Consider the following 26,202-nt stretch of genomic DNA (forward strand, 5'->3'; position numbering starts at 1 on the left):
TCTGTGCTGACAGCTAGCTCAGAGCCTGACGCCTGTTTCAGATTCTGTGTCTCCCTCTCTCTCTCACCCTCCCCTGTTCACGCTGTCTCTCTCTCTCTCTCAGAAAGAAATAAAACATTAAAAAAAATTTTAAATAACAGAACTCTTCTATGACTGACTTGGCATGCTTCCCTACTCAAATACATTCCATTTCTGCACAGCTTTCTGTCCCCTCTACTGCAGAAGTAGCCTCCGAGTCCCATGCCACAAGGAAGAACTGACATGAGTGCCATTCACCACTCACTTTATTCAGACACCCGAGCACACCGTTTCCCCACAAGGCTAGAGGTGGTCTCTTCTGCACGTTTCAGTCTCCACAGTAAAGAAAAACTCCATCGTTCCCAGACCCGTGAACACAGGAAACATTTAGGACTTTCTCCATCCGTAACAGGGACAACAGCCCAGCCAATCACCAACATTTCATCCACAAAATGCCAATCTCCTTCCCCTACCCCACTCTCCTCTCTTTTAAAGCTGCAAAGGTTACAGCAATAACATTTACAATCTATTCACTTTAGGAGAAATACAGTGAGGCACTCACTAATTTATATCTAAAAGTAAAAATAAATAATGAGGTTCTTGAACAGGACAGTTTCCTCTAGGTCAGGAGAGTACTAGACCAGCCTGGGGGTGAAACGAGAGGTTAGCAGGTACCACGAAACAGGTAGATTCTCTCCTCCCTTGAAATCTCTTGCAGGTTGAGACAATTCAGTAGTATTAAAAACGCCTCAGCTTGGACACATCTTAGGTGAAAAGCACTGACCCAGCAAACCAGGCCACTATTACGTCCTTGACTTTGATGAATGGAATCAAGGACAGAGTGGCCCACCCTGATGAAGGACAGCCTCCAAACCAGGCTCAGTTACCATGGACTTTGACACCATATGCAGATTCCTCAACTCTAACTCACTTTGGAGAAAATCCATGAGAAGCTGGATCCGTCTTTAAGCCTCAACAAGCCTGTTTCTTCTTTCTCCAAGTAAAACAGCAAAAGCACCTAGGAGGTGCAGTTATCAATAAGAGTGCCCTCCCGACTTTGAAGCATGAGGCCAAGAAACGGAAGGATTTCTAGATAGGCCTGGGAAACACAAGAGGCAAACCACAATCAGGTCAAGCAGGCCTCACAAAAGAGAAAAATCTGCTGGGGATCTTAGTGAGAAGCAACAACGTTCATGAATGGGCAAAAAAAGGAAACAGGGCAACGGCCTTCAGCCTTTGAGGGCAAGTCCATAGTGATGCTTCGAGATTCTCCGCTGAGACATGTGAGTTCAGCCTCCATGCACCACCGACGCCGCAGCAGACGTGTCCCGAGAGGAGTCTCCACGAGAGCCCTTCTTCCCCACGACTCAGTTGACACGAGCCCCCAACACACATCCTCCCCCGCCCGTCACGCTGCAGCTGCAGCTTCCGGTCTGACCCTCACCGCCCTCGGCTCTCCGCTCTCAGGCAGTGGGTCTTGGGTCTTTACCGCCAGGCCCGATTCAGGAGTTTCACCTGTGCCAGTCTCTTTGTGATCATGGTGGCAAAAACCAGGCCAAAGAGGACACTGCTGATCAGCACATAGTCATAGTCATCCTTGAGGACATCAAACTGCTTGGATGGGTAGACTCGAGTTTGGTAAATGTCCAAACCATAGGCCACAACCTAGAAGGCAGAGGGAATGAGAAATGCGTAAGAAAGGTGGCCAGTGGTCCACCAGGACCCCCAACTCTGGTAAGAAAAGACACGGAATCCTCAGCTGTTTTCTGAGGTGAACCAGAAAGCAGCCATCGCACACAGTGGCTGTGGGCTCTACTCACCAAACAAGTGGACTCCAGGCCTGAGGGAGCCGTGTAGATCCCTCGCATTCGAGAAACTGTCTGGTTGTAGTTAATGAACCGCTCTGCGTGAATCTGCACGTCTGGAGAGTACGGGATTAGGTTCTCCTCTCTGCAAAACATCAGCCAGGCCCGGCATTCAAAACTCCTGCAAGGGGATCCCTTGGCTGCCCTGAGTCCCAGGAGGTTTCCGGGCCACACAGCTAGCCTCAAATCTTCCTTCAAGATCTACTTGCATCACGTAGTTAAAAATTTAGCAGCTGAATGTTAGCAAGGGCTACAGGAAAGAAACCTGTGCGGAGAGTAAGATCTGGATTCCTACCTTACTCCAAATCTAAGAAAGCAACAGAACGGCTACTTCACACCAGGGGAGGAAAGTCAGGGCCACTCTAAAACCCGCACGTAGAGCCACTAGGCCAATGCCTGCTCTTGCTCCACAGGGCCTCGGTCCGTGCTCCTGGGAAAACCCTACGATCATCCCATGTGTCTCCCCAGCTTCAGCCACCCCTCTCTCCAAGCCACACTCCCCCTTCCCTCGTGTGCAAAGACAGACCTGCTCCCTCTTCGCACGGCTCAGGTCCCCACACCCCTAAGGGAACAGAATTCGGGACAGAGGCGGACAAGTCTGCAGAGATGATGGCTGGCAACACAAAAAAGTACTACTAACAGTGACCAGCTATTGGCTTGCCCCCATTGCCTCCCTGAGCTCATTTCCTAGGCCCCCCCCCCCACCTCTACCCCTACTAGCTGCTGCAGCCGCTGGGGCCTCTTCCCTGCCTCTGGGGGGGATCTCAGGGCACAGGCACTGGCTGTCCCCGACCTGGGTCAGGCTGGCTTCTGACTTCCTCCAAGGCTTCACACCATAGTCACCTTTCCAGAGGGGCTCTTCCAGGCCACCCTCTCAAATTCTACCTCCATATACCACCCCCACCCCCCGCAACCCTTCATAGCCCCGGTCCCTTTTTGATTTTCTCTCCATAGCATTTATAAGTACCTAACACAATATTATTCCTCTTGCTCATCTCATTTAACGTTCAGGTCACCTCCTCCACCAGAATGCTAAGCCCCATGAGGGCAGAGGGTTTTGTTGGATTTGTTCACTGCTATGGCCCCAGCCCCCAGCACAACAGAACGGCACACGGCAGGCTGAAGACCAGATGCATTCGACAGGTCATCTCCCTCAGGGTCAGGGCCTTCAGCACCACCTGCAAGGTCTCACCTGCTTTGTTCTGTCGGGATCTCGGGACGGCGGGGATCCAGCAAGGCCTTAGGAAGGGAAAGAATTGCTCCGGAAGGTAGCCCAACTACACAGAAACAAGTCAACAGAAGTGAATGTTCACAGTGATCCAATGCCGGATCGGGGCTAGTCACAAAAACATCATTATCACAGAAATTTAAAACAGATTCAGACGAAAAAAAAAAAAAATGGGTCACTGAAGTGCCCTTACGTGGCCAAAAACAGTAATTCAAGAATACACGTGGGTCTGAATGAAGGTTCCCACTTTTGAAGATAATGGTTTCTTCACATATCACCCTGAGCCATCAGGAAGTCAAGTTCTAGGATCAAGAAATGGCTACGATGAGAGAGGAGAGCACAGAAAGCCACTTGACCTCTTCAGCCCTCGCCCTTCCCTCAGTGACGGCCGCCCCAACCAAGCGGGCGTCCTGCTGCTGGTCGAACACCAGCTGTGCGTGTCGCTGCGGGCCGCAGGACGGCCCGCCGCTTCCAGGATGGCGGCGCCGAATGGGAAACCCTCAGCTCTGAGAATAAACTAGTGATACAAGTGCCTGTTGGAGCAGAGAGTCCCCGACGTCTCTGGTGAAATCCAGCAGACCAAGCAGCCTGCTAAGCTGTCACTAAGTCCGGCACTTAGACACGTAAGGACGAGACCCTAACCCCTGCGGGTTTCCGCCGCATCCGCACAGACACGGCATCAGGGCTCAATTTTCTGGGTGAGGTGAGAATGCCTGACAGAGGAGTGAAGCGGCTCATCAGAAACGAGTCGTGTCATCCCTTGCGGGTGGCACCGCCAGACTAAGGAACTCTCTCGGGTGAACCGAAGCCCTCCTCACCAACCTCCCCAACGGCGGTGGAAAAGGGCATGCCAGCGCCGCGTCTCCAGCTGCGTCCCTCAGCGTGGCGCCTTAGGGAAGCCCCGCCGCCCTGAGCCTCTCCCCTGCCCGCTCACCGAGCAAGTGGCGGCTGGTGATGCCCCGCTCGGTGATGGTGGCTTCCACGGCGCTGATGGAGGAGGGGAAGATGTAGGACTGCTGGAGGACCTGGGGCAGCTGGGGACGGTCCAGGGAGCTGAAGGCGGTGGCATTGTACTGCTCGGTGCCCTCGTACAGCTCCAGTGCAGTAAACTCGTTCCGCCGGGCCTTGGTATTCCAGTACTGGTACTGCGGAGAGAAGCGGGCGCAGCTGGCTCGGCAGGAAAGGGAAATTTCCACAGGAGGCCAGCTTTCTGACGAGCTACACATCCAGGGAGGAAAGAAACCACCCAGCACCCCATTTTTCTTCCCTGCTACCAAGTTCACTAACTTTCAGGGTAGTTCCGTCTAGTTTTATCCAAAGCACACCATGAGACAAAGCAGTTTTCAGGATACTCAGAAATCAGAACAGCCACAGCTAGTGTCCGTGTGACACCAGGTGTCATCCCCACCTAGACCAGAGGACACTTTGCTGTCCCTACTTCACAAATGATGCAACACGCGGCGCTCAAGTAACTAGTTCAAGGTTATACAGTCAGGAAAAGGAAGGGCTGGCATCAGCCCTAGGCGGTCTAATCCCTGTGTCTCTCTCAACTGCCATCCAGGGGTGTGGATCCCACAAAAACACAAAGCAGCCACTGGTTGGAAGAAGAGGCAGTGAGAGGATCTGAGACAAGGGGAGACCGGCCGTGCACTCTTGTCACTCACATCCCTGGGAGTGACACCAATAGACCTGCCGCTCCTTACCACCACCCAGTTCTCGGAGTGCACGATGTGGACGGGGCCCTTGGCTTTCCTCTGCACGGACGAGTGGATGATGCGCCCAGTGACACCATCAACGAGGAAGATGCCGATGAAGGTGCGTTCATGGTGTACGTCTGTGCTCTGCGTCACCACGGCCAGCAGGTTGGGGTTCAAGCTCTGGGGAGAAGGAGGGAAGGGGTCCCTCAGAACCACGATGGCAAATCGTGAGCTCAATTCTGCCGTGAGCCCTGGAGCCTGCTGCCCGGAGAAGAGACCAGACTTCCTGGTCAGAAGGCTTCCTCCTGGAGCTCGCCTTCCCCACACTCGATCAGAGTCCCTGGGTGCCGTGTGCCACGCCGGGTGCTTGGCCTACATCAGCCCCCTGAGTCCCATAAACAGCCCTGCGGTGGGGCTGTGGCTCCCCACATTTGGTCAGCGAGGAAGGCTTCAGGTAGTTAGTTACACAACCTGCTCACGTCACAGACACAGCCAGTGGTTAACTCAAGCTACAAGCCAGGTCTGCCCATTCACAGACCTAAGCCTTCATTCCAGTGACACAGTTTCTCTCCACCAGTGCCCTCCCTGCCACTAAACCAATGGCCGAGTCCGTTCCGGTCTTCCCTGGCCTGCTGGGACAAGTTGACACAGGGGCTCACCCCTTCTGGAAACACTCTCTCCACCTAGTGTCCGGGACACGTGCCCCCTGCTTCTCCTCCACCCCACGGGCCCTTCCTGCTCAGAATATTCTGTGGGTTTCTCATCTACCCAGCTCCTGGACCTCATCTATACTGGCTCTCATGGTCACACCACCCACGGGAGCTGACAATGGCCAAGGCTGTGTATCCGTGCCAGACTCTCCCTGAACTCCAGGCTTTGGCAGGCTGCCATCTCAGCATCTCTTCCTAAATCTCAAACCTGACACGCCCCAAAGGGAACTCCTGCCCTGCCCCTGCCTAAATCCTGCTCCCCACGGGCCTCCCCATGCATCAGGGTCTTAGACCAGAGACCTCCGAGCCATCCTGGACCCCCCCTTCTCTCTGTCCAGCACAGACCCTAGTGTCCCATATCCCACTGGCTCTACCTTCAGACACACCTGGAATCTGGTCCCTCCCACCCCCCACCAACCCAGGCCAAGCCGCCACCACATCACCGAGGTTACTACAACAGCCTATGCGCTCTGCCTGCTCCCTCCCTCGACCCTCTGGTCTCAACACGGCAGGCTGAGCAAGCCCTTCACTTGGTCATTTATGCCACATCTGTGCTCTCAACTCCCCACCAGCACTCCATCTCACGTGACATAAAGGCCCCGCTGCTTCTCCGACCTCAGCAGCCTGGACTTCCCTCACGTACCCCATTCCAGACACACCATGCTTGCCGTTTCTGGACCACTCGAGGCCCACTCCGCCTTCCTATCTAGAAGGCTCTTCCCCTGCTATCACACACTGTCACTTCCTCCTTCCTTCCAAGTTTCACTTAGGGTTCACCATCTCAGCGAGGCCCTCCTAACATTCCTATTTTAAATTGCACCCCCTTTCCAATCCCAGCCCCCCCTTCCTTCTTCTCAGCTTTGCATTTTTCTGTAGAACTAATCACCCTCTAATTTGCTGTAAACTTATCTATTTATTTAAGTTATTGGCCTCTCTGGAATATAGGAACAGCCTCAATTTTGTCTATTCTGTTCACTAACGTATCCCAGAGTCTAAAAAAGCACCTGGCATCCTGCCAGCACTCAAAAAAAATGAAAGAAAGAAAGAAAAAAAGCACAGGCTTTCCTCTATGGTATTCCTTCTAAACTCCCAACCACAGCCTAACCATGAGAAAAACATCAGACAAACCACAACTGCCTACAAAACACCTGCCCCAATACTCTTTAAATCTACCAAGATCATGAAAAACAAAGAGACTGAAAAACAGAACAGAGCGGAGGAGGTTGGAGAACCGGGACTACTACGTGGAGCGTGGGGCCCGGAGTGGGGACCTACGGCAGAGGGGCCTCAGCGGGAAAACGGTGAAGCCCCAACAAAGTCTGCAGTTTAGTTAACAGTCTGGCACTGACGCTGGTTTCTGAGTTCGGACAGACGTACCACAGTCTCCTAGGGGAAACCAGGTAAGGGGTCTAAGGGGGAATTCGACACATGCTGTTTGCAGCTTCCCTATACATCTAAAATTAGGTCAAAACAAAGGCTTATTGAAAAAAGGATGTGTGTGATGAATATGAATCTATTCCACTTTTTTCAATCTACTCTGTTTTTTTCAACACAGAAAAACGCCAAGTACTCTAGTAAATTTAACCTCCGAAAGGTAAACCACATAGTAAACGTATTTCCCTCCCGTACAAGTCAAACGTACTTTAGAATTTGTATTATTTTGGTCGTTCTGGATGAGGCAAACTGACCGCACCCACGTGGAAGGCATCCATGAATAAAGATTTCAGATCGACGGCACGAGTAACGTTAACGACAAGGCTGCTCAGTCTGTGTTACCATCAATCAAGACATGTGACATAGGCGCTCTTACCTCTGGTACATGCTTGAAAACAGACCTCCGGGGAGCCTCCCCAAACTACCTGCGATGGAAGCTGGCCTGCGGTGGAGCTAAGTCTGTGCGTGGACAGCCAGCTGGCTTGCACACTGTGACACGGCCCACGCCCGGGGACACGGCCTCCCCGTCCATGCTCCTGGGTCGCGTTACCCTGTTCTATCCCATCTCCTCCAGCTCACCCCCGCTCTGCAGAGGGTCACTGGTGACCACTACAAGGACTGCATTCTCACCTGGCGGTGTGGCAGCCCACTGGCCACCTCTCCATCTCCCTCCCATCCCCACTAACTACTATCGGACCACAGAGGTGCAGTTTCTAATGGATCAGTTAAGGCTTAACCCCAGAAAGTTCTGTCGGCACTACCACTAATGACAACAGCTAACCTCTAGGGGGTAGCGGCCACGTGCCAGGCACTATGCGACACAGGCATTCGTGGGGTCACACAACCACCCTCGGAACAGGGCAGTTATACTCGCTTCATAGACAATAAATTAAGGTTCAAAGGAATGAAATGACTCACTCAAGGTCAAGTATCTACCAAATCCTAGAGCCAGAATCCAAGCCGTTGCCCTTCTACACGATACCTGATGGCTGAACCATACCTTATAGAGCACGCTGCGGTCCCCCATCACGCGGCCCTGGGAATGAACGTGCTCGCTGCTGCGCTTCCCCTTCACCTTGATGATGCGCTGTACTTCTGGGGGAATAGTCAGCTCCCAGCTCAGCTCAGTGGTAAGATCCTAGGGCAAGAACAAGAGAGCCAGCACTTGTAGTCTGGAGAGCACACTTAGACCCACAAGACCTGTAGCCGGATGTATCCCACACGCCTTTAGCTGGGGCCTCTGTGCTGGATGAAACAGAAATCAGAGCTCCTAGGAAAACTGCAGTAAGGATCTAGCTTGTGCAGGAGTTTTGGAACTCTCGGTTTGATTCAGAAAAATACTAAAGCTAGTAAGACAGGAGAGGAATATTCCATGGTATCCCACTGTTTATCTGAGTAAGAAGTATCCAAAGAAAGGTTACCACTTACTACTAAAGGCTAAGATTCCTGGCAGGGCCTGGGTGGCTCAGTCGGTTGAGCGTCCGACTTTGGCTCAGGTCATGATCTCGCAGTTTGTGGGTTCAAGCCCCACATTGGGCTCTGTGCTGACAGCTCAGAGCCTGGAGCCTGCTTTGGATTCTGTGTCTCCCTCTTTCTCTACCCCTCCCCTGCTTGCGCTTGCTCACTCTCTCTCTCTCAAAATTAAGTAACATTTAAAACATTTTTTTAATTTTTTAAATATTTATTTTTATTTTTGAGAGAGAGAAAATGAGTGTGAGAGAGGCAGGAGAGAGGGAGACACAGAATCTGAAGCAGGATCCAGGCTCTGTCGGCACACAGCCCAACATGGGGCTTGAACTCACAAACTGTGAGATCATATCCTGAGCTGAAGTCAGACGCTCAACTGACTGAGCCACCCAGGCACCCCTAAAAATTTTTTTAAAAAAGATTCCTGTATCTGAGGCCAGCAGTAAATTACTAAGCTGGCGGTGACCCTGAAACATTACAGGAAATGCTCTTTATAGTCAAAGAAAACCAATACACAAAGCTTTATAGTTAAAAACGCTTTATAGTTAAAAAGAGAATGAGTGGAAGAGGATGAGAGAGAGAGAGAGAGAGAGAGAGAGAGAGAGGGAATCCCAAGCAGGCTCCGTGCTGTCAGCACTGAGCCAGACATGGGGCTTGAACCCACAAACTGTGAGATCGTGACCTCAGCCAAAATAAAGAGTCGGACACTTAACCGGCAGACTTATCCGGGCTCCCCTAAAGATGTCATTATGCATCCGTCCTGTATGTATGTGGAGCCCTGAGAGACAGGGAAGAGAGACTAGAAAGGGGCACAAGAGCCCCTAGGATCCCAATGTCATGCTGCTTCCTGATCTGAGTGCCATGTACACAACCGCGTTCCTCTTGTGAAGGAGCGAGACGTAACCTCATGATTCTGCATTTTCTCAATACCATACGTTGACAAAAAATGAATCTAACAAAATAATGAGGCAGAAAATACACTAAATAAAAGGAACAAATTTCACAAATTCCTCTTCAGTAAGACACCCTGAATACGAACCCCACGCACTCTGTGGTGCACACCACCGTGACTCCGGTATTACAAACACCCAGAAAGGACGGGGGGACGCATGGCCAACTACTGACATGCGCTCCATCTGCAGAAGGCATGTGAACACGGCGCGGAAGAGGTCTGCTCACTTTCTGTGTACTTCTTCTGAATCCACTTAATATTTACAAGATGCATTACTTAAGATTTTTTGAAATAAAATATTTTTATTAAAAGCAAACTGGGCTTCATCACCACCGGCTCCCGTGAAGCCCTTCGAAGGCACTAAAACCTCCCCCAGGAGGAAGGTCGCCAGCACGCTGGAGGTCACAGACCCAAGACTGCAGTTGGCTTATTTCCCACGTAAGCTTACTGTCCTTTGTCCTCCCTCGGCCAGTGTTTCCTCCCATGTCCTCAAGACTCTACCGATCAACACCCACGAGTTTGCTCCCCTCTACCATAAAGAACCATCTCTTTCAAGGTCCCCTTTTTTTATCAACTTGAAGGGACAATTTTTTTTCACCCACAAGGGTAAAGACGATGTTTTCCGGGGAGACCATTTCCTATGCTGCTTCTATAAAGGTCGGCTGCTACAAAATGTCAGGAAAGGACACTGCTTTTTGGTTTTTTGGGTTTTTTTAACATCTTTAAGACAACAGCAGTCAAAACTTAGATGGCATTTACCATGTGCCAGACATTACTTCATGTGATTTACACAGATTAACTCCCTGACTCCTCACAACAACCTTATGGGGGTAGATCCTATAATTGTCTTATTTTACAGACGAGAAAACAGAGGCCCGGAGAAGTCATAGGCCCAAGGGTACAAAGTTAGCAAGTGATAGAGCTTGGCTTCACACTCAGCTGGACCCAAGCTCCTAAGCTCAATGCCGTATTGCCTCTCAAAAGGCCCTGGGGGATAGGATGGAGGGCCTCTGGTGAGTACACAAATCCCTCCTGTCCGCAGCCCTGCTAACGAGGCCAAGGTCAGCCCCTTGTGAACCTCAGAGCTGGGCCCCTGAGCCAGCATCTATCACTGTTTGCTAGTGCTGGGCTCAAGTATGTCAGCATTAGAACAAACCAATAACCTGTCTAAAAGTAAAATTCAAAGCACACATTCCATCAAAAGTGGGTCAATAATGTCATCGTCATACAGAAAGTAGGGCTCATTACTCAACCCCGGTTCCCACCTCCCACCCGCTCAAGAATGGACAACATCCCGTCTCTCTGCTAGAGGAGAAGAACGTGGAATAAAAACTCCACGGGGGCAGGGGCGCCTGGGTGGCTCAGTCGATTAAGTGTATAACTTCGGCTCAGGTCATGATCTCACGGTACATAAGTTCAAGCCCCAGAGCCTGTTTGGGATTCTTTGCTTTCTGCCCCTCTCTCCCTCTCAAAATAAACATAAAATTTTTTAAAAAATAAAAATAAAAAAAGCCTCCACGAGGGCAGACCCCATCTACCATGCACCGCTCCTTCCACAGCGCCTAGACCCTTGCCTGCCATGTAATAGCTGCTCAGTGCGAAAATGACTACGAATCAGACATCGGGATTATGTGGATGTGCATCTACAACAGAATGCATGGTATAATCCACTTCTTAGCCAAACATCCAAGAAACACATTTACTCCTTTGCCCCAGCCCCCAGCCAGGAGGCGCCTTCCCTACCTTTCGAAGCCGATATCCACATAGCCGTCCCTGTTCTGCATCCACCAAATAGAAGAAGATGGAAGGGGCGAGCTCATGGAGCTGTCTCAAGACATTCCGAGTGGCTGGGAACGCCGTGACCTTGAAAACCCCAGAGAGGCCAAGGAAGGAATTAAAGGAGGACTCTGCATGGTCTCTCAAGACTCGTTACTGCTCACCGCCAGCAACAGCCTTAAGAATAAAAGAGCAAATCTTAATGGAATCCAAGTCCCCTGACCCCAAATAGGGCTTCAGTCTACTCTGGCTAAGAGATGGGTTTTGTCAAGTGCAGCACCTCCCCCCCCCCCCCCCCCCCCCCCCCCCCCGCAAGCCCACACACGTGCTGGCTGCTCTGGCCAGCTGACCACGCCCCCACACCTGACCCTACCGGGTGCTCTCTGGTGGCTCAGAAGTCTCATACCTTGTACTCATCATCGATCAACAGCAGCACCTTGGCATAGTCTTGGTCCATGATGGGGAGAAGCAAAGACTGCAAGATGGGGCGCTTCAGCACCGGGGGCGCCACCTGACTCCACTTCCCGAAAATGGGATTGAAGACATAGAGCGAGCTCATTCCTGTCTCCTGAAATGGGCAAGCACCCGGTCAGACCCCACCCACAGGAAAGGAAGGCGAATGCTAAGGGTCCATCTGGAGAGCTGGGACCTGGGCTCAGCTGTGACAGGCTCCCCAGTGCCCTCTGGGTGGATTCCCTCTTTGTGCAAAATAAAGTCCTGACTGAGGGGGAAACGGTCCTCGAGGCTAGTGTGTCAGAAGGGAAAACAAGTAAGCTGCCTCTGGCTCCAAAGCTAACCAAGTACTGGACATGCTGAGGAACAAACAAAACAGTCAGGCACCGATTCAGCCGCGTCCACCCAACCGCCTTTCTGAGGACACTAGAGTGAACCCACAACAATCCAGCTAATTCTGGGAGGCAGAGATACAAGGCTTTGTGTCCTGCTCTCCCTTGTCTAAAGAGAAAACAGCGACCTGTGCCTGGAAACAAGGAGGGCTGGCTCGGTCCAGGTCTGGTGACTGTCATACCCCTTCCAGAGTCACACCTCCCCCATCAGTCCATGATGCTTTCACCTCTCAGGCAAACAGCTGGGAGAGCTCTAACCCCTGAACACCCATCCCTAGCTCTCCCAGAATTCCAAAGGCCCAGGAGAAATTCAACTTACAAAACATCAAAAAGCCACACCTACTTTGGCTCAAATCTGAGGATGGCCTCACCTTGTCCTTCACCAGAAGGGTGCACTGCGGGGGGTGGGGGAAATGGGCAGTCGTCCTCTGAACCATCAGTTTAAAGGAGGAGTCTGGCTTGACATTGGGGAGATACTGTTTCCACAGGATGGTGCCAGAGCTGCTCTCGATGCCAAAAAGCTGCAAGATAAACACATAACTGGCTCGGAACTAGAAAGACAAACCAAAGAACTGATTCTAACCTTAGAAATTAGAACCGGTACCACCCTTACCAAAGGCTTTTCGCTTCCCACTCAGAACCTCAGAAGGTTTGATACCGGGGCTTCAAACGCCCTCACCTTGCCTGAGGCTGTCACCATCACCATCATCTTCTGGAGGTTAAATTCGTCTCTGGCTAGGGTGTCAATATTGATCTCATTCTTAATCTGACTTCGGGGCTTCCGAGCATCGTAAAACATCTTCCAGAGGTGGGAAGTCCACGCCTGCAGCAGGATGAGCTGGGACGAGAGGCGTTTCAGGAACATTCCCAGCAAGCCGTCTGGGGTCAAGGAAAAGGTAACACAACTGAGGCTCGCTCCTCATCAGACTAGGCGTTTCCAGCAAAGGGCTCTTCCTAGTGAGGGGGTCTCTCCCGCTCCCTGTGGAGCATTCGAGTCATCCACACGCCAGGCTGCAAGTCCCACAGGCAGTCCTCTGTGTGAAGCTGCCCATCTCACGTTCAGGCACAGCCATGCAGGGACTCCCAAAACCTACTTTCCTGGCTCACGGCACTCTGCCTCCTGGCATCTCGGGCGAGGGGACTAGGCGGTCAGGGGTCAGCTGTGCAGGTTGTAGCCATGCTGGGCATGTCTCCGCCACAGCCCGCATCCAGAAGGGCCAGAAGAGAGCTTCCGGGTGCCACAACAAAGCCACAAGAGGGGAGAGCGTGGGGGTGCGGGATGCAGAGGTAGGTGCGCCGTGGACGGGTACCTCCTTTACCCACTGCTTCATTCCCACCCCGGCAGCTATTTAACCTATTCCCAGCAGACCAACTGACAACCGACCCCAGGGCTATCATTCAGTCCACCCCACCCTATGACTGGGGACGCCACCCTCAAGTCTCCTCCAGAGGATGAACGTGGCCATCAGAGCCAACCAACAGGAATAAAGAGCATGGTTTCTTGCGTCTGGCAGCCTGAATGAAATGCTGGCTCTACTACTTACTAGCTGGGTGACCTGCACATAACCTCTGACCTCTGGTTCCTCATCTATGAAACTGCCTGTAGTCTGCTGGGCTACTGGGAAGATGAGACCACGGGATATGCACACAGGACTTCACGCCATGCGGGGTCCCCTGCACGTGCTCACTGGAAAGTAGTGCCTTTATGTATCCTACTTCACAGCAACCTTGGCTCAAGGGAGAGGGGAGGCCAGCCGGACACATCACAGCCGCAGCGGTCCATGCACACACGGCAGGCACCTCATCGATGCCGCCCGGGAAGAACAGAGAATAACCCAAAAGCTAGCCACGCGAGCAGGCAAGAAGCAACAGGGCGGGAGGAAGATTTTACCTTGAATTGCTGGATCCGGGCAGCAGAAATAAATAGTAAAGTCAAATTAATCCTTGGCTCAAGAGAATCCGCAATGCCTACCGGGGTGCCTGGCCCAGAGGAGGCCGAGGAAACACTCAGTGCGGAGCCAGGTGAAGGGGTGGGAGGGAGAGGCGGGAGGCAGGACTGACCCAAGTGGAGTGAAGCCGGTCCTGCCTGTGGCTTGGGACTGGCCGGCGTCAGAGGGCACCGCCGGTCACCACGACAACCGCACCGACCCAGCCACACCTCCCCAGAAAGATGTGGCTGGGGTCTGGGGACGCCTGACACAGCGCTGGGCGAATCTGAGGTACTGAGTCAACAGGAGCGATCATTCTACTAAGTTGAGGTGCTTTTCCCTCAGGAGCTTTCCACAGAGGGACGCACAAGAGACTCCTCTCAGAGGAAAGGACAGTTACCTACACCCCGCGGCCACAAATGCCCCGGAAACCGGTCACAGAGCTACGTCCACACTGACTGGCAAAATGGCTGTGCCCAGGAGGCCGGGGAGGCCGTGAGCCAGCGTCTCCTGTGGCCCAGCTACCAAGCCCATCCCCAGGGCGCCCCCCCAGCCACCCTGCTGGCCCGGCCTCGGTGCACACCTGCCTTCTTGCCGAATTCGCCTTCCAGCTCAGCCTGCGCGCCCGTCAGGGGCAGGTCCACCATCTCCAGGCACACCACCTCGGCCAGCGACTCCTCCCGGCCCCACAGCACCGCCTTCCCTGCTGCAGAAACCCCCCGGGTCACAAAAGCCAGGCCCCCTCCCCCACCGCCTGACCGCACTCCTCCCCGAGGCCCAGGGAGTCCCGCGGCGGGAGGCGGGACTCAGCAGTTCAAGTAAGGGAAGCCCCACCGCCCACCAGAGGACGCCAGGAGATTACTCAAAAGCAGGCGACACAGGGCCCTACAAAGCATTCAGGCTACCCTCCACCGGACCCGTTCCCAGAAGCCAGTCCACGGCCCCCAGAATAGAGCCTGACAGAAACCTGGGCGGGCCTGAAGGCAAAAGAAGGGGGCTGAGGAGGGCTGCTCACCCAGCTGCTGCAGGAACAGTAGCCGGTGGTCCTCCGTCTGCACCAGCGCCCGGTAGCCCACCGAGTCGTCCTTCTTCAAGAACACCTGGATGTAGAGCTGTGGGCAGAGTCAAAAGCACCATCGGCGAGCGCGCACACACCCCTGAGCTCCAGACCCCAAAGCTCAAGGCATCAGGAGCCGTTAGGGGCCCGGCTCATGGGGTTGATCCCTGTCTACCCAATACAGCCACCACTCAGGCCCCAGCGAGAGAACGTCAACGCGTCGCAGCCAGCGCGGGGGCGCCGGGCTGCAGTTTGGGGCTCTCTGAGGAGGAACCTGAGGGCTTCCCGGGCACCGTATCAGTGCCGGGGCTCTAGTCCCCCACACAGTGGGCAGAAGGCCCAGATCAGATGCCCCATCATGGAAGAGAGAGGCTGAAGAACACCCTAAGTGTGCACAGTGCCAATGCAGGGTGACAACGAAAGACAGGCTGGGGCATTGGTGACCCCTTACCAGCTCCGTGCCTCCCGGGAGCGTCCTGAATCCCACCAGGCCGTTTCACAGGTAAAATGAGCGTAGTGATAACCACCCCACACGGCTGCCGAGAGGCTTCAATTGATCAGCACGTTTATGAAAAGCCCAGCACAGCGCCTGGCACATTCTCCACTTGGCAGAAGTGATACCGGCTTCTGCTGTGATTCACAGGACTTACAACAGGGCAGCTCCTCGGGAGAAACTAGAACCGTGTCCGGAGAGCCCTAATCCAGGGCAAGGCTGTGAGCCGGCCCTGAGGAAAGGGAGGCCCGCGGGGAGAAGCCCACAGGACACAGCCCGCGGACGAAGGCCCTGACTCACCCGCTCCGGCCGAGTGCCATTCTGTTCCAGGCTGAAGGTGATGGTGGTGTCAAGCAGCCGCCGGCCCGTCTCCACTAAATAGAGGTTAATAGTGTAGGTCTGGTTGAAGCAAGCCAAGGAGTCCTACGGAGACGGACAGCAGGGGTCAACTAGAGAGACCCCCAGGGCCAAGCCCCACGGAGGAAGTCTAAGAACTGGGGTGAACCGCCCTAGAGGAGGACGAGGCCGCGAGAGGAAATACACGCCAAGGAAGATAAAAGGGAAAAAGCTAAGCCCTAAGGCAGAAGTAAGGCACCTGAGCAAATCAACAGAACTACAACCGCTGCACTTGTTTCAGGAGGAAGTCGGACTTCTCAGAGGTGAGACCGTGGGCAAGGAAACCACAGAGCTATTCAGAGGAGCTTAGGGGACGGAAGACGTGGCAGGAAGCGTGCCACCCAGGGTCCCACACTCCACCCCGATGCACAGGCACAGACGACCACTCAGCAATACCAGCCAGGGGCCCAGAAGAGATGGGGTAATTGAGCACCAGAGGAAAAAAGCACTTAAGACCAGATTCTAGGGATTCCCCTTCCGAGTGCCCAACTAAGAAGGATCCAGAGAAACCAGATTTCATTTACAGGACGGGGCGACCCCATCTGAGGGTGAGGGCTCCAGGACACCCGGCTCCAAGCCTCAGCTGTCCCCACCTTCCCTGGAGGGTGCCCCCGTCTCTAGGTCTGGCACACCCCAATGCCACACTGTACCTGGGGACTAGACTTCTCCGAAAAGCTCCCCACTGACCCATCGTCAGAAATGCTAGGTTTCTGCTGGGGAAAAGAGAAGGACAGAAGGGGAAAATGTAGCCACAGAGTCGCTCCCCAGGCACCAACATGAAGCCCTCACATCTGTGTCGTCTCAGCACCGGGAGAAGACAAACCTCACCCCTGACTCCAGTTCACAGAACCCATGCAGCTCATAGCAGCCCCAAAGGAAAAGTGAGGTTGCAATATTAGGGTCTTTCCCGGGGACAAGGGGGTATGCAGAAAGCTCCATAGAGCAAGTGAGAACTTATTTCTCAACAGCTTCCTGTCCCCCCGTATTCCAACCACCCCAACTCTTGGCTCTCAGGGCTCCTGACAGACATGAGGAGATGCTACTCTCAATACTCACCACGTCACTGCGACAGGTCATGACCGCAGCCACCGTCTTCTCCCCAGTGGTGGCAAAGCTCACTAGGGCAGCCTGGGAACAAAGCAAAGCGCCACTTCCTAAATGGAGCCTGTACCAGCCAGCGGCCTCACAGAGGAGCACCTCTACCGGGAGGTCCCTTGGTCTTGAAGCTGAAAGTGCTCCTGACCTTGGAGCACAGCAGCCAGGGCACATGAGAACAAAGGCCCCAGGTGCATCCATAGCTGCAAACCAGCCTTTGCCCTGCCTCGAACACAGGTGCTGTTACTAGTATCTACATGGAAGCTTGAATTAACATGCCCGCTCCTGTGGACTCAGAGGAAAGCTCCGGTTTTACTCTAAAGATTCTTTGTAACTCTCAGAAAAAAAGTGTTCCATTTCTGCTCTAAAGTGAACGCCTCTCAAACTACACACAGAGGAATGTCTGGACCCGGAGAAAACATCTACAGGTTCAGAGGCAGGGTTTTCCAGCCTCATGTCTTGGCTAGATTCTCCTGCGTCCTGTGCTGCCTGCAGTTACCTGTGGGAAGTTCTTGAGCAGACTCAGGACCCCGTGACGATAGTGCAGCAGAGCATAGTGGCTCGGGGACAACTGCAAGAAGAACTGGGCCCGAGAAGGATCCACTGGGTTGGGCTGCGTGGGCAGGACCCGGGGCTGGAACTCACTCGCAAATTCCAAGTCAAGAGACTGAAGAGCAAGAAGAAAGAGGATTAGGGCTCAATGAGGGCAAGTCACTGATCCACTGATCCATCCCAGCCGGCCTTCCCTGCCCCACTTCGCCAGCGGAAGTAACTAGGCCATGGCATTGGCTCCGGAAGCTCCCATTCACGTTCCCCGAAGAGAAGAGTGGCCCATTTCCCCCTTACACCAGGTCGGCCAGAGGCCTGACCTCTTCCCAACAACTGCCAAGGCTCAGGAAGGAAGCAGCGTCACTGGGAGAAGGACCTTCCTAAGCGGCAAAGCCAAGGCCTCAGGCCAGGGGGCCACAGCGCTACCTCTCACCTGCAGTGGGATCTGTCTCAACTCCCACTCGGTCTCTAGGGCCAAGGTCTGGAGGGACCGGGAGCTTGGATCAGGGCACACCAGGACAGCCTCATCCACCACGCCACAGGCACCAGTGAGACTCTGAAGCCAGGGGGTTGAAACCCTGACCTACAAGAAAGGAAAGACAGCACAGTGGGAGGTTTGTGAGAACTTTTACATTTCCCCCTGGCTCATCACAATGTCACCACCAATCCCACCACCAATCCCCTGGGGGGGTTAACTCAAAGGTTCTTCCTGGCTGGCTCTAGAGAACTTCTTCCCATCCCTCCCAGCCTCTGGAATCTTGGAGAAAACCAGGATTTTCTTTCTGGTTACTGGAAAAACATACCCAGTCGTTTCTGAGACCTGAGGCTTCAGGTAAGCATTTCTCTACTGTATTTATCAAATGTGGTTTCCTATCACTATTTCACGGTATTATCTTCTAAGTCGCAGGCGAGAAGACCTATGTAATTTTCGGCTGCCCCAGGAGAGCACCGTGTGCAAACATAAGGGCTTTAAACCAACACTTGATGAGAAGAAAAAAGCCCCCACGTGACCAGAATCAGGGCCTACGAATGGCTTCTGCATCTTCCCGGCCAAGTTCCCTGGTCCCCGATGCAAAGAAGGGCTCTATCTATTCCCCCCCATAATCCACAAGGCTCTTCAAGCAGAGGCCTCGCCATACCTGCTGAACAATCTCTCCATCTTCCACGTTAAACTTGACAATGTTCACGTGACTGAAGGGAACAACTCCGAGGGCCCACACCACCCCAGAACCATAGGAATACATCATCTGGTAATGGATGCTGTCACTAAGAGACGGAAGAAACAAAACAAGGGCCATGGCTTCAGCTGTGGGACAGGCCCCTTCTCTGAGGTCCTCTCAAATCAGTCGGGTCCTTGGCCAGAGGCCACAAACTAGCAGTCCCCAAGTAGCTTTTGTTTGGCTCACAGTTTTGTTTTGTTTGTTTTGAAATAGTCGTCAACATTTAGAACTGAGATTTTACAGGGGCGCCGGAGTGGCTCAATCAGTTAAGCAACCGACTTTGGCTCGGGTGGTGATTTCGCCATTCCAAGTTCAAGTGCCGCATCAGGTTCTGTGCTGACAGCTCAGAGCTGGGAGCCTGCTTCACATTCTGTGTCTTCCTCGCTCTCTGCCCTTCCCCCACTCATGCTCTGTCTCTCTCAAAAGTGAATGAGCATTTAAAAAAAAAAAGAAGAACTGAGATTTCACATGTAAAAACCAGATTTCTAGCTCTTCTTAGAAAGTAGGAATGGCACCGCTGGGCATGTCTATAGGGTGCCAATGTGCTGGGTAAGGCTGCCCCCCGGAGGCCAGCCAGGCACACTGCAGAGGCCAGCAAGCCCCATTGGGCCTACTTTGCTCCGGGATGCCATGCATTTGGCCACAAAGGAGCTTGAGTTTTAAACTCTGAAAATGGCCGCAGGTCTCAGCCAATCTTTTCCTCTCCCCCCTCTCTCCTGGCCCCTCCCAGCTTTCCACATGAGGACTGAGACCACTTCAAACTTCACTCGGCTCCTACCCTGGGCTCTTCTTCAGTTGCTCTGATTCATAACATAAATGAAAGATTGAGTCCAACTGAAGACGCACTCGGGTGGCTCAACTGGTCAGGCAACCGGCTCCTGATTTCAGTTCAGGTCATGATCTCACAGCTTGTGGGTTCAAGCCCTGTGTCGGGCTCTGTACTGACAACATGGAGCCTGCTTGGGATTCTCAGTCTCCCTCTCTCTCTCTGCCCCTCCTCTGCTCACACTCTCTCTCAAAAATAAATAAATAAACATTAAAAAAGAAAGAGAGAAGAAAGGCTCAGTCCAACTTGAACTAGAAGTCAAAAAGCCCAGAGTATTATGACCAGGAGTGAGTGAGCCACTCCCCGTGCCGGACTGTCCCTAGTACTCAGCTGCAGAATTTTCTCCTCACTGCAAAGGAAATGCCAGGCGTAGCCCAGCCTTTGAGTGCAGGCCTGCATCTAGTGAGCCCAGCATCGTACATGTGAGACCAGCCTAAAGTGAGCCCGAGTCAGAACAAACTTCAACCCTCAGGGAGACACGGGGGCTTGTGGAGAGCAGGGCGAGGCAGTCATCACCTGGTGGGAGGGTGGCCTCACCTTTCTGGGAGATGCTCCACCCACTTGAGGTGCCCACTGGAGAGATGATGAAGGGCAAGGGTGGTCTTCTTCAGGACCGCGATGTACCTCACTGATGCCTGCAGGCCTACCAGCCCAAGCGCCTGGAAACTGAGCACAGGTACAGGGGTGAACACGGCCAGGCACCTCCAGGGCCTCAGACTAAAGGAGACGATCTGGAACACTACCACTGCAGCTTGGTGGGCGAGAAAACAGGCCTTAGAGTCAGAATCATGTCAGAATCCACTGCTGGCTCTGCCTGTGCTTGGCTAACTCGAGGGGCTGCGCTTCTGACCACACGGCTGTTCTGCTCCCGTGAAACCCCATGAACCTAAGGGTCGTCCCCCCCAAAACCCCCAGGACTGCACAGCAAGCAGGCGATCCCTCTAGTATGGCAACCCTTACACCATATGGCCACTCCAGGCTACGTGCCTGCCTCCCCCAGCTGGCAGTGCATTTCTTGCCGATCTCATGTTCACTTGTGCACTCTCACTATCTAGGGGGCTTGCCAAGGGCTTACCAAGTACATTACTGTCAGAAGAGGTATTTGCTACTGCAAACGACTCTGTAATGTAAACAACCCCAGCAAAGGCGTAACAGTAGCCCAAGCTGCTCTCTCAATGTAACATTAAAACACTGCACAGTGTACATGACGTTCCTATATCTAGGACATGACGCAGGTCTCAAATCATGGTAAGATGAGGAACAGCATTCAAAGGCAAGGATACACGCTGTACCCAGCACAGAGCTCTGCACCTACAGGAGCTCAATGAACACCGGCAGAGTGACCCCATGTTCCATGACCTCAACCCATCAAAACACTGGGTGTTTGATGTTCTTTGGCTCTTCATGTGGTCTTGAAGTGAGGAAAAAAGCCAAAAGGCCTGGAATTGCTATCCATGCAGACCTGTGCTCCAGCAAAGCCTCAAGCCAAGCCTAGGTGAGACACAGCTTCTGTGCCCTCTACCTGCCACTGTCCAAGGTAATCTCCCAGTTCAGGCCCCCAATGTTAGTCTCCCAGGAGCGCATGATCCGGCCTCCGTTGGACACAGTGATTGCATCTGGAAGAGAAAAGACTGTGGTGAACTCATCTCCCCAGCTGGCATCTGTAGCCTCCTCCGACAGGCTATAAGCAATGGCCACACCTCTGATGTATGGATGCGAACAGAAGTTATCTGTGATACCTGTCCTTTGCTTTTGAGAATACCACTTCTCCTTTCTTAGCTGACCCTGCACAATGGAAGGAACCAAGGCATGGGGAGAGCGGGCCAACACCACGAGAGAGACAAAGCAGGACTCAGCTTACCCTGCCCATAGAGCAGCATGGCGTCCACAGCCCCTTCTGCCGTGCCCTTGTCAACATGGCGCCACACTGAGACACAAGAGAGTCAGACGTTACTGGAGAGAGCCATCCAAGACAGGTAGGAGAGAACTAAAGAGGTCTTTGTTTGCATAGCAATATCTCCTCTTGTTTCAAAGGAGAGAAGGATTACAGCTAACTGGCAATGATCTCCTCCCACTCACTAGGTAATGAGGGGAGGCAGGGGTGAGAGGGGCTATTCATGTCCCAATCTGAAGCCTCTTCACTTCCCATATCCCCTACCACCCTAAATATATGAAAGACAAAACAAAATCTCTATGATGTACAAAAAAAGAAGCGATCGTAAATTACATTTCCATAATTTTAGTGTCTGAAAACTTCCGTGAAAGCAGCATAAGGAATCTAAGGGGGGGCATCCAAACCTTTACTGCAGAACAGAATGGGTTTTTTGAAACAATATCTTCAGAACTCGCAGGACTCAGGCTGAGGGGATAAACTAAGGAGGCCAGTTACAAGAAAGTAGGAAATATTCAAAGATAATCCGACCGAAAAAAAAGCATTGGGGGCACCTGGTTGGCTCAGTCAGTTGAGCGTCCGACTTCATCTCAGGTCATAATCTCATGGTTCATGGGTTCGAGCCCCGTGTCGGGCTCTGTGCTAACTGCCAGCAGGCTGGAGCCTGCTTCAGATTCTGTGTCTCCCTCTCTCTCTGACCCTCCCCTTCTCATGCTGTCTCTCTCTCTCAAAAATAAATAAAACATTTAAAAAAAGAAAGTATCAGGATCCAATAAAGAGATGCACCTTTTGGCCAACCTGTCCCTAACGTGGGGAGCAGCCGGAAGATGACCCCAGCCACAGGCCACTCTGGGTTCACTACAGTCAGCCACCCCAGCCCAAGCTAACCAGCTTCCACAGGTCACTCACAGATCTCCCCGGTCCGAGAATTTAATGCTGCGATCACATTCTTCTCTGTGGCCACAACCAACTTCTTGGATCCAGGGGAAAATTCCAAAGAGGCAAACTTGAGCTTCCCCACATACTGCTGCCTCCTGAGGGAGAGAGCACAGGACAATGTGAAGGCCCAAAATCATCACACACCGGTATGTGAGGTTGTTGCCATCATATGTACCTTAGGACGCAGGAGTCTGTCTGTTAACGTGATCCGACCAAAAGCAAGATTTCTATGCAATGTGGTTAGACCCAAAGGGAACAAGAAGAGAGAAAACACCCTAACAGGTAAGAAGTATAAGTCTTCCTTCTAAACAGAAGCACATATTTATCTCAAGTGACACGTTTGACCTAAACCCCACGGGAAAAACCTTTGTCCTCTAGGTATTTATTAATAGCGGGACTAAGGGGGCATCTGAGTGGCTCAGTCGTTAAGTATGTGACTTCGGCTCAGGTCATAATCTCAACGTCCTTGGGTTCAAGCCCCGCGTCAGGCTCTGTGCTGGCAGCTCAGAGCCTGGAGCCTGATTCGGATTCTGTGTCTCCCTCTCTCTCTGCCCCTCCCCCGCTCAGGCTCTGTCTCTCTGTCTCTCTCTCTCTCAAAAATAAATAAATATTTTTTAAAAAATAATGGACTAGGCACTCCTGTTATACATGAGGAAAGAGGCATAAAGTCTGTTGTCCACAAGCATACAATCCAACTTGCCCTTCTATTTTCACTGCGATGTGGAGAGAAAAAAAAATCATGCAGATTTTCCAACCAAACTCCACATATGGGGTCAGACTTCTGTTCTCTACAGTCTTTTTGAGCCCACTCCATGTTTGGGATTCATCTGACTCATTACTCATACTTCCCTTGGAAGAGATCCCATAACTTTGAACACACTTCCCTCAGCATAAAGGGAATATCATTAACTCCACGTGGCTCACTACCAAGTACACAGGAGGTGCCCGCACATTGCTGTTAAGGAAGAAATACTCTCATTTCTGGCAAACTAAACATACGTGGCATTTACACTAAACTTCTCTTGTGCTGTGGTTTGGTCTTAAAACTACGCAGATAGTATTGAGACACACCTACAGGATATTTGACAGTTTCTACTTGTATTTTTCACATGCTTAATTCTTGATGTATCTATTCAATGCTCTATGAAGTACACAGGATAAACGTTACTACTTTGATTTTACAATAATTGGGGTGCCTGGGTGGCTCAGTCTTAAGCCTCCCACTTAGGCTCAGGTCATGATCTCACGGTTCGTGGGTTCAAGCCCCGCGTCGGGTTCTGTGCTGGCAGCTAGCTCAGTGCCTGAAGCCTGCTTCGGATTTTGTGGCTCCCTCTCTCTCTGACCCTCCCCTGTTCACGCTGTCTCTCTCTCTCTCAAAAATAAATAAAATATTAAAAAAAATTTACAAGTAATAAATGACTACTCTCATTTTACAGATAAGTAAACTAATGTCCATTGAGGTCGACTAGTTGCTGTCAGAACTAGAACACGAAACTAAGACCTTCTGACTCTAATTCCCAAGCTCTCTTTTAAAATTCTGCTACCTTTGGGATGCCTGGGTGGCTCAATCAGTTGGGCGTCTGACTCAGGTCATGATCTCACAGTTCATGGGTTTGAGCCCCGTGTCGGGCTCTGTGCTGAAAACTAGCTCAGGGCCTGGAGCCTATCTTCGGATTCTGTTTCTCCCTCTCTCTCTGACTCTCCCCTGCTCACGCTGTCTCTCTCTGACTCTCAAAAATAAATTAAAAAACAAAACAAAATAAAATAAAATGTTGCTACCTTTTGGGGTGCTGGGGTGGCTCAGTAGGTTAAGCATCGGATTCTTGGTTTCAGCTCAGATCATGATCTCACTGTCTATGGGTCTGAGCCTTGCACTGGGCTCTGCACTGACAGCATGGAATAGGCTTGCATTTCTCTCTCCTCCTCTCTCTGTGCTCCTTCCCCAACTTCTCACTCATGCTCTAGCTCTCGGTCTCTCTCTCTCTCAAAATAACTAAATAAACTTAAAAATATATATGCATATATATTTATAAAACTATCTTTTGTCTGGACGGTAAAAATAATTCCTGCTCATTGTAGAAAACATGAAAAATATGTAAAAGGATTTTTAAAAATTTTAAATGCCTAAAAATATCACCACTATAAACGTTTTAGTGTTTTAGGGTATTTCCTTCTGTTTATTCTTCTATTTGCAAATTGTACATACCTAGTATTTTGCTAAACTGGAATCATTCCATAAGTGTATATATGTGAATATGCCATATATATGTAACACGCATACATATTACATTGAGAGCATTTGCACACGTCATTAAAAATGTGACTCTAGGGGCACCTGGGTGGCTCAGTTGATTAAGCCTCTGACTTAGGCTCAGGTTATGGTCTCCCGGTGCACGAGTTTGAGCCACCCATCTGGCTCTGTGCTGACAGCTCAGAGCCTGGAACCTGCTTTGGATTCATTCTCTCTCTCTCTCTTTCTCTCTCTCTCACCCTCCCCCACTCGTACTCTGTTTCTCTGTCTCCCAAAAGTAAATTTAAAAAATTAAAAATGTTTTAATGTGACTTGAGTTGCATTTGTCACACTATCTCATATCATATGCAGATACATCTGCCCCACCAGACTGAGCTCCTTCCTATCTGTAACCACAGCCCCTAGAACATCTGTTGGCCCCTTACAAGCATTCAACAAATATAGGAATCAATGTGTTGGATACAGAAAAAAAACTCCACAGAAGAGGAAGTATCTGAGCTGGACTCATAAATAAACTGTTCCCTGAACAGTAATAATATTAATAATGGGTAACACTTACTTATTGCATTCAATGAGCCAGGCATTGTGCCAATTTAATGGAATGATTTCATTCATCCTTACAACTACTGCAGGTAACAACGGACTGCTAGCAAACCCATTTTACAGATCACCCCTGGCACAGCGCGGTTAAGTCGCTTTCCCAAAATTGCACAACCCTTAAATGGCAAAATATAGTTTCAAATAAAAGTAAACCAACTCCAGGACCTTAAGGAAGGGGGCGGGAGTGAGCGAGTGAGTGAGTGAATGAATGAGTAAATGGCACCTCCCGGCTGATGTGAGACTTGCCGGGTAATATTCTGGGCCCAGAGCGGAACTGGGCTGGGAAAGAACAGAAAGAGCACTCGGTTTAGGATCCAAGCCTCTCTTCACACACCCAAGAGACGCCAATTCGCGAAAGAACAAGTGCTCACTGAGGGGCTGTCAACCCCCGACACCCAGTAGATCAGAAACCCGACAGTCACGGAAACAGGGCCTGATGGGGGAGGAAGGAACAGTGACCTCTGACCGCAACCCCAAGCGTGCCTCAATGTCAGGGCCGGCTGCGCGGCGGGCTTGCGGCCTGTCACCCAGGGACCGGCTTTAGAAGCGCCCCCTAACGCTTGGTTTAATGCTCGGCTCTGGCCGTCACAAAACTCTTCATTTTTCAACGCGGGGCCCCACATTTTCATTCTGCACTGAGCCCCGCAAGTTATGAAGCCGATCCTGCTGCCTGTTACGGTCCTCCCTTTGGCAGGCACAAGACTGGTACTGAGAAAATAGCCACACGGTTCCCGAACAGGCCCCACACGCACGCACCAATCAAACTTGCCCACTTGGTCTTCGTAGACCGCGGCCGTAAGGACTAGCAGAGCGGCCCAGAGCCAGAGCCGGAGAGCCGCCGCCGCCGCCGCCGCCATGATAGGAGCCGGAGCCGGCCCGCCGCCGGCCCGGCATGCACCGGGCTTCAGGCTCCGCCTCCGCGGACCATAGAGTTGGGACTGCAGGGTCGCCCCTCGCTGGGGCCC

General features: G+C 52.0%; 1 protein-coding gene across 5 annotated transcripts; it reads right to left on the reverse strand.

The window, feature by feature from the left end:
* Window positions 1–266: 266 nt before the first annotated feature.
* On the reverse strand, window positions 267–26,177 carry EMC1 (ER membrane protein complex subunit 1). 5 transcript variants are annotated; one of them, XM_039229007.1, is made up of 24 exons: window positions 25,994–26,177; window positions 22,357–22,481; window positions 21,418–21,483; window positions 21,079–21,172; window positions 20,094–20,222; window positions 18,650–18,776; window positions 17,944–18,093; window positions 17,461–17,628; window positions 16,923–16,994; window positions 16,517–16,579; window positions 15,771–15,893; window positions 14,936–15,032; window positions 14,504–14,623; window positions 13,884–13,892; window positions 12,672–12,871; window positions 12,364–12,513; window positions 11,554–11,715; window positions 11,115–11,234; window positions 7,953–8,090; window positions 4,815–4,988; window positions 4,046–4,256; window positions 3,076–3,160; window positions 1,839–1,968; window positions 267–1,683 (listed from the first exon to the last, which is right to left on the reverse strand). In XM_039229007.1, exons 1-24 carry the CDS (start codon window positions 26,092–26,094, stop codon window positions 1,504–1,506), a joined length of 2,994 nt encoding a protein of 997 aa, XP_039084938.1. In that variant the 5' UTR covers window positions 26,095–26,177; the 3' UTR covers window positions 267–1,503. The 5 variants fall into 5 exon arrangements, with proteins under 5 accessions (XP_039084938.1, XP_039084937.1, XP_039084940.1 ...); XM_039229006.1 differs by having other exon boundaries at window positions 14,504–14,626; XM_039229009.1 differs by lacking the exon at window positions 13,884–13,892 and having other exon boundaries at window positions 14,504–14,626; window positions 16,517–16,576.
* Between the last annotated feature and the right edge of the window lie 25 nt (window positions 26,178–26,202).

The sequence above is a fragment of the Hyaena hyaena genome, unplaced genomic scaffold (assembly GCF_003009895.1).
Source record: "Hyaena hyaena isolate Hyena2069 unplaced genomic scaffold, ASM300989v1 scaffold_35, whole genome shotgun sequence".
Taxonomy (NCBI): Eukaryota; Metazoa; Chordata; class Mammalia; order Carnivora; family Hyaenidae; genus Hyaena; species Hyaena hyaena.

Coding starts and splice junctions, on each gene's coding strand:
- EMC1 (XM_039229006.1), bottom strand. CDS start 26,094: ATGGCGGCGGCGGCGGCGGCGGCTCTCCGGCTCTGGCTCTGGGCCGCT. Junction 3,161..4,045: donor CACCAGCCGCCACTTGCTCG/GTGAGCGGGCAG, acceptor GTTTCTGTGTAG/TTGGGCTACCTTCCGGAGCA. Junction 1,684..1,838: donor GCCTGGAGTCCACTTGTTTG/GTGAGTAGAGCC, acceptor TCTGCCTTCTAG/GTTGTGGCCTATGGTTTGGA.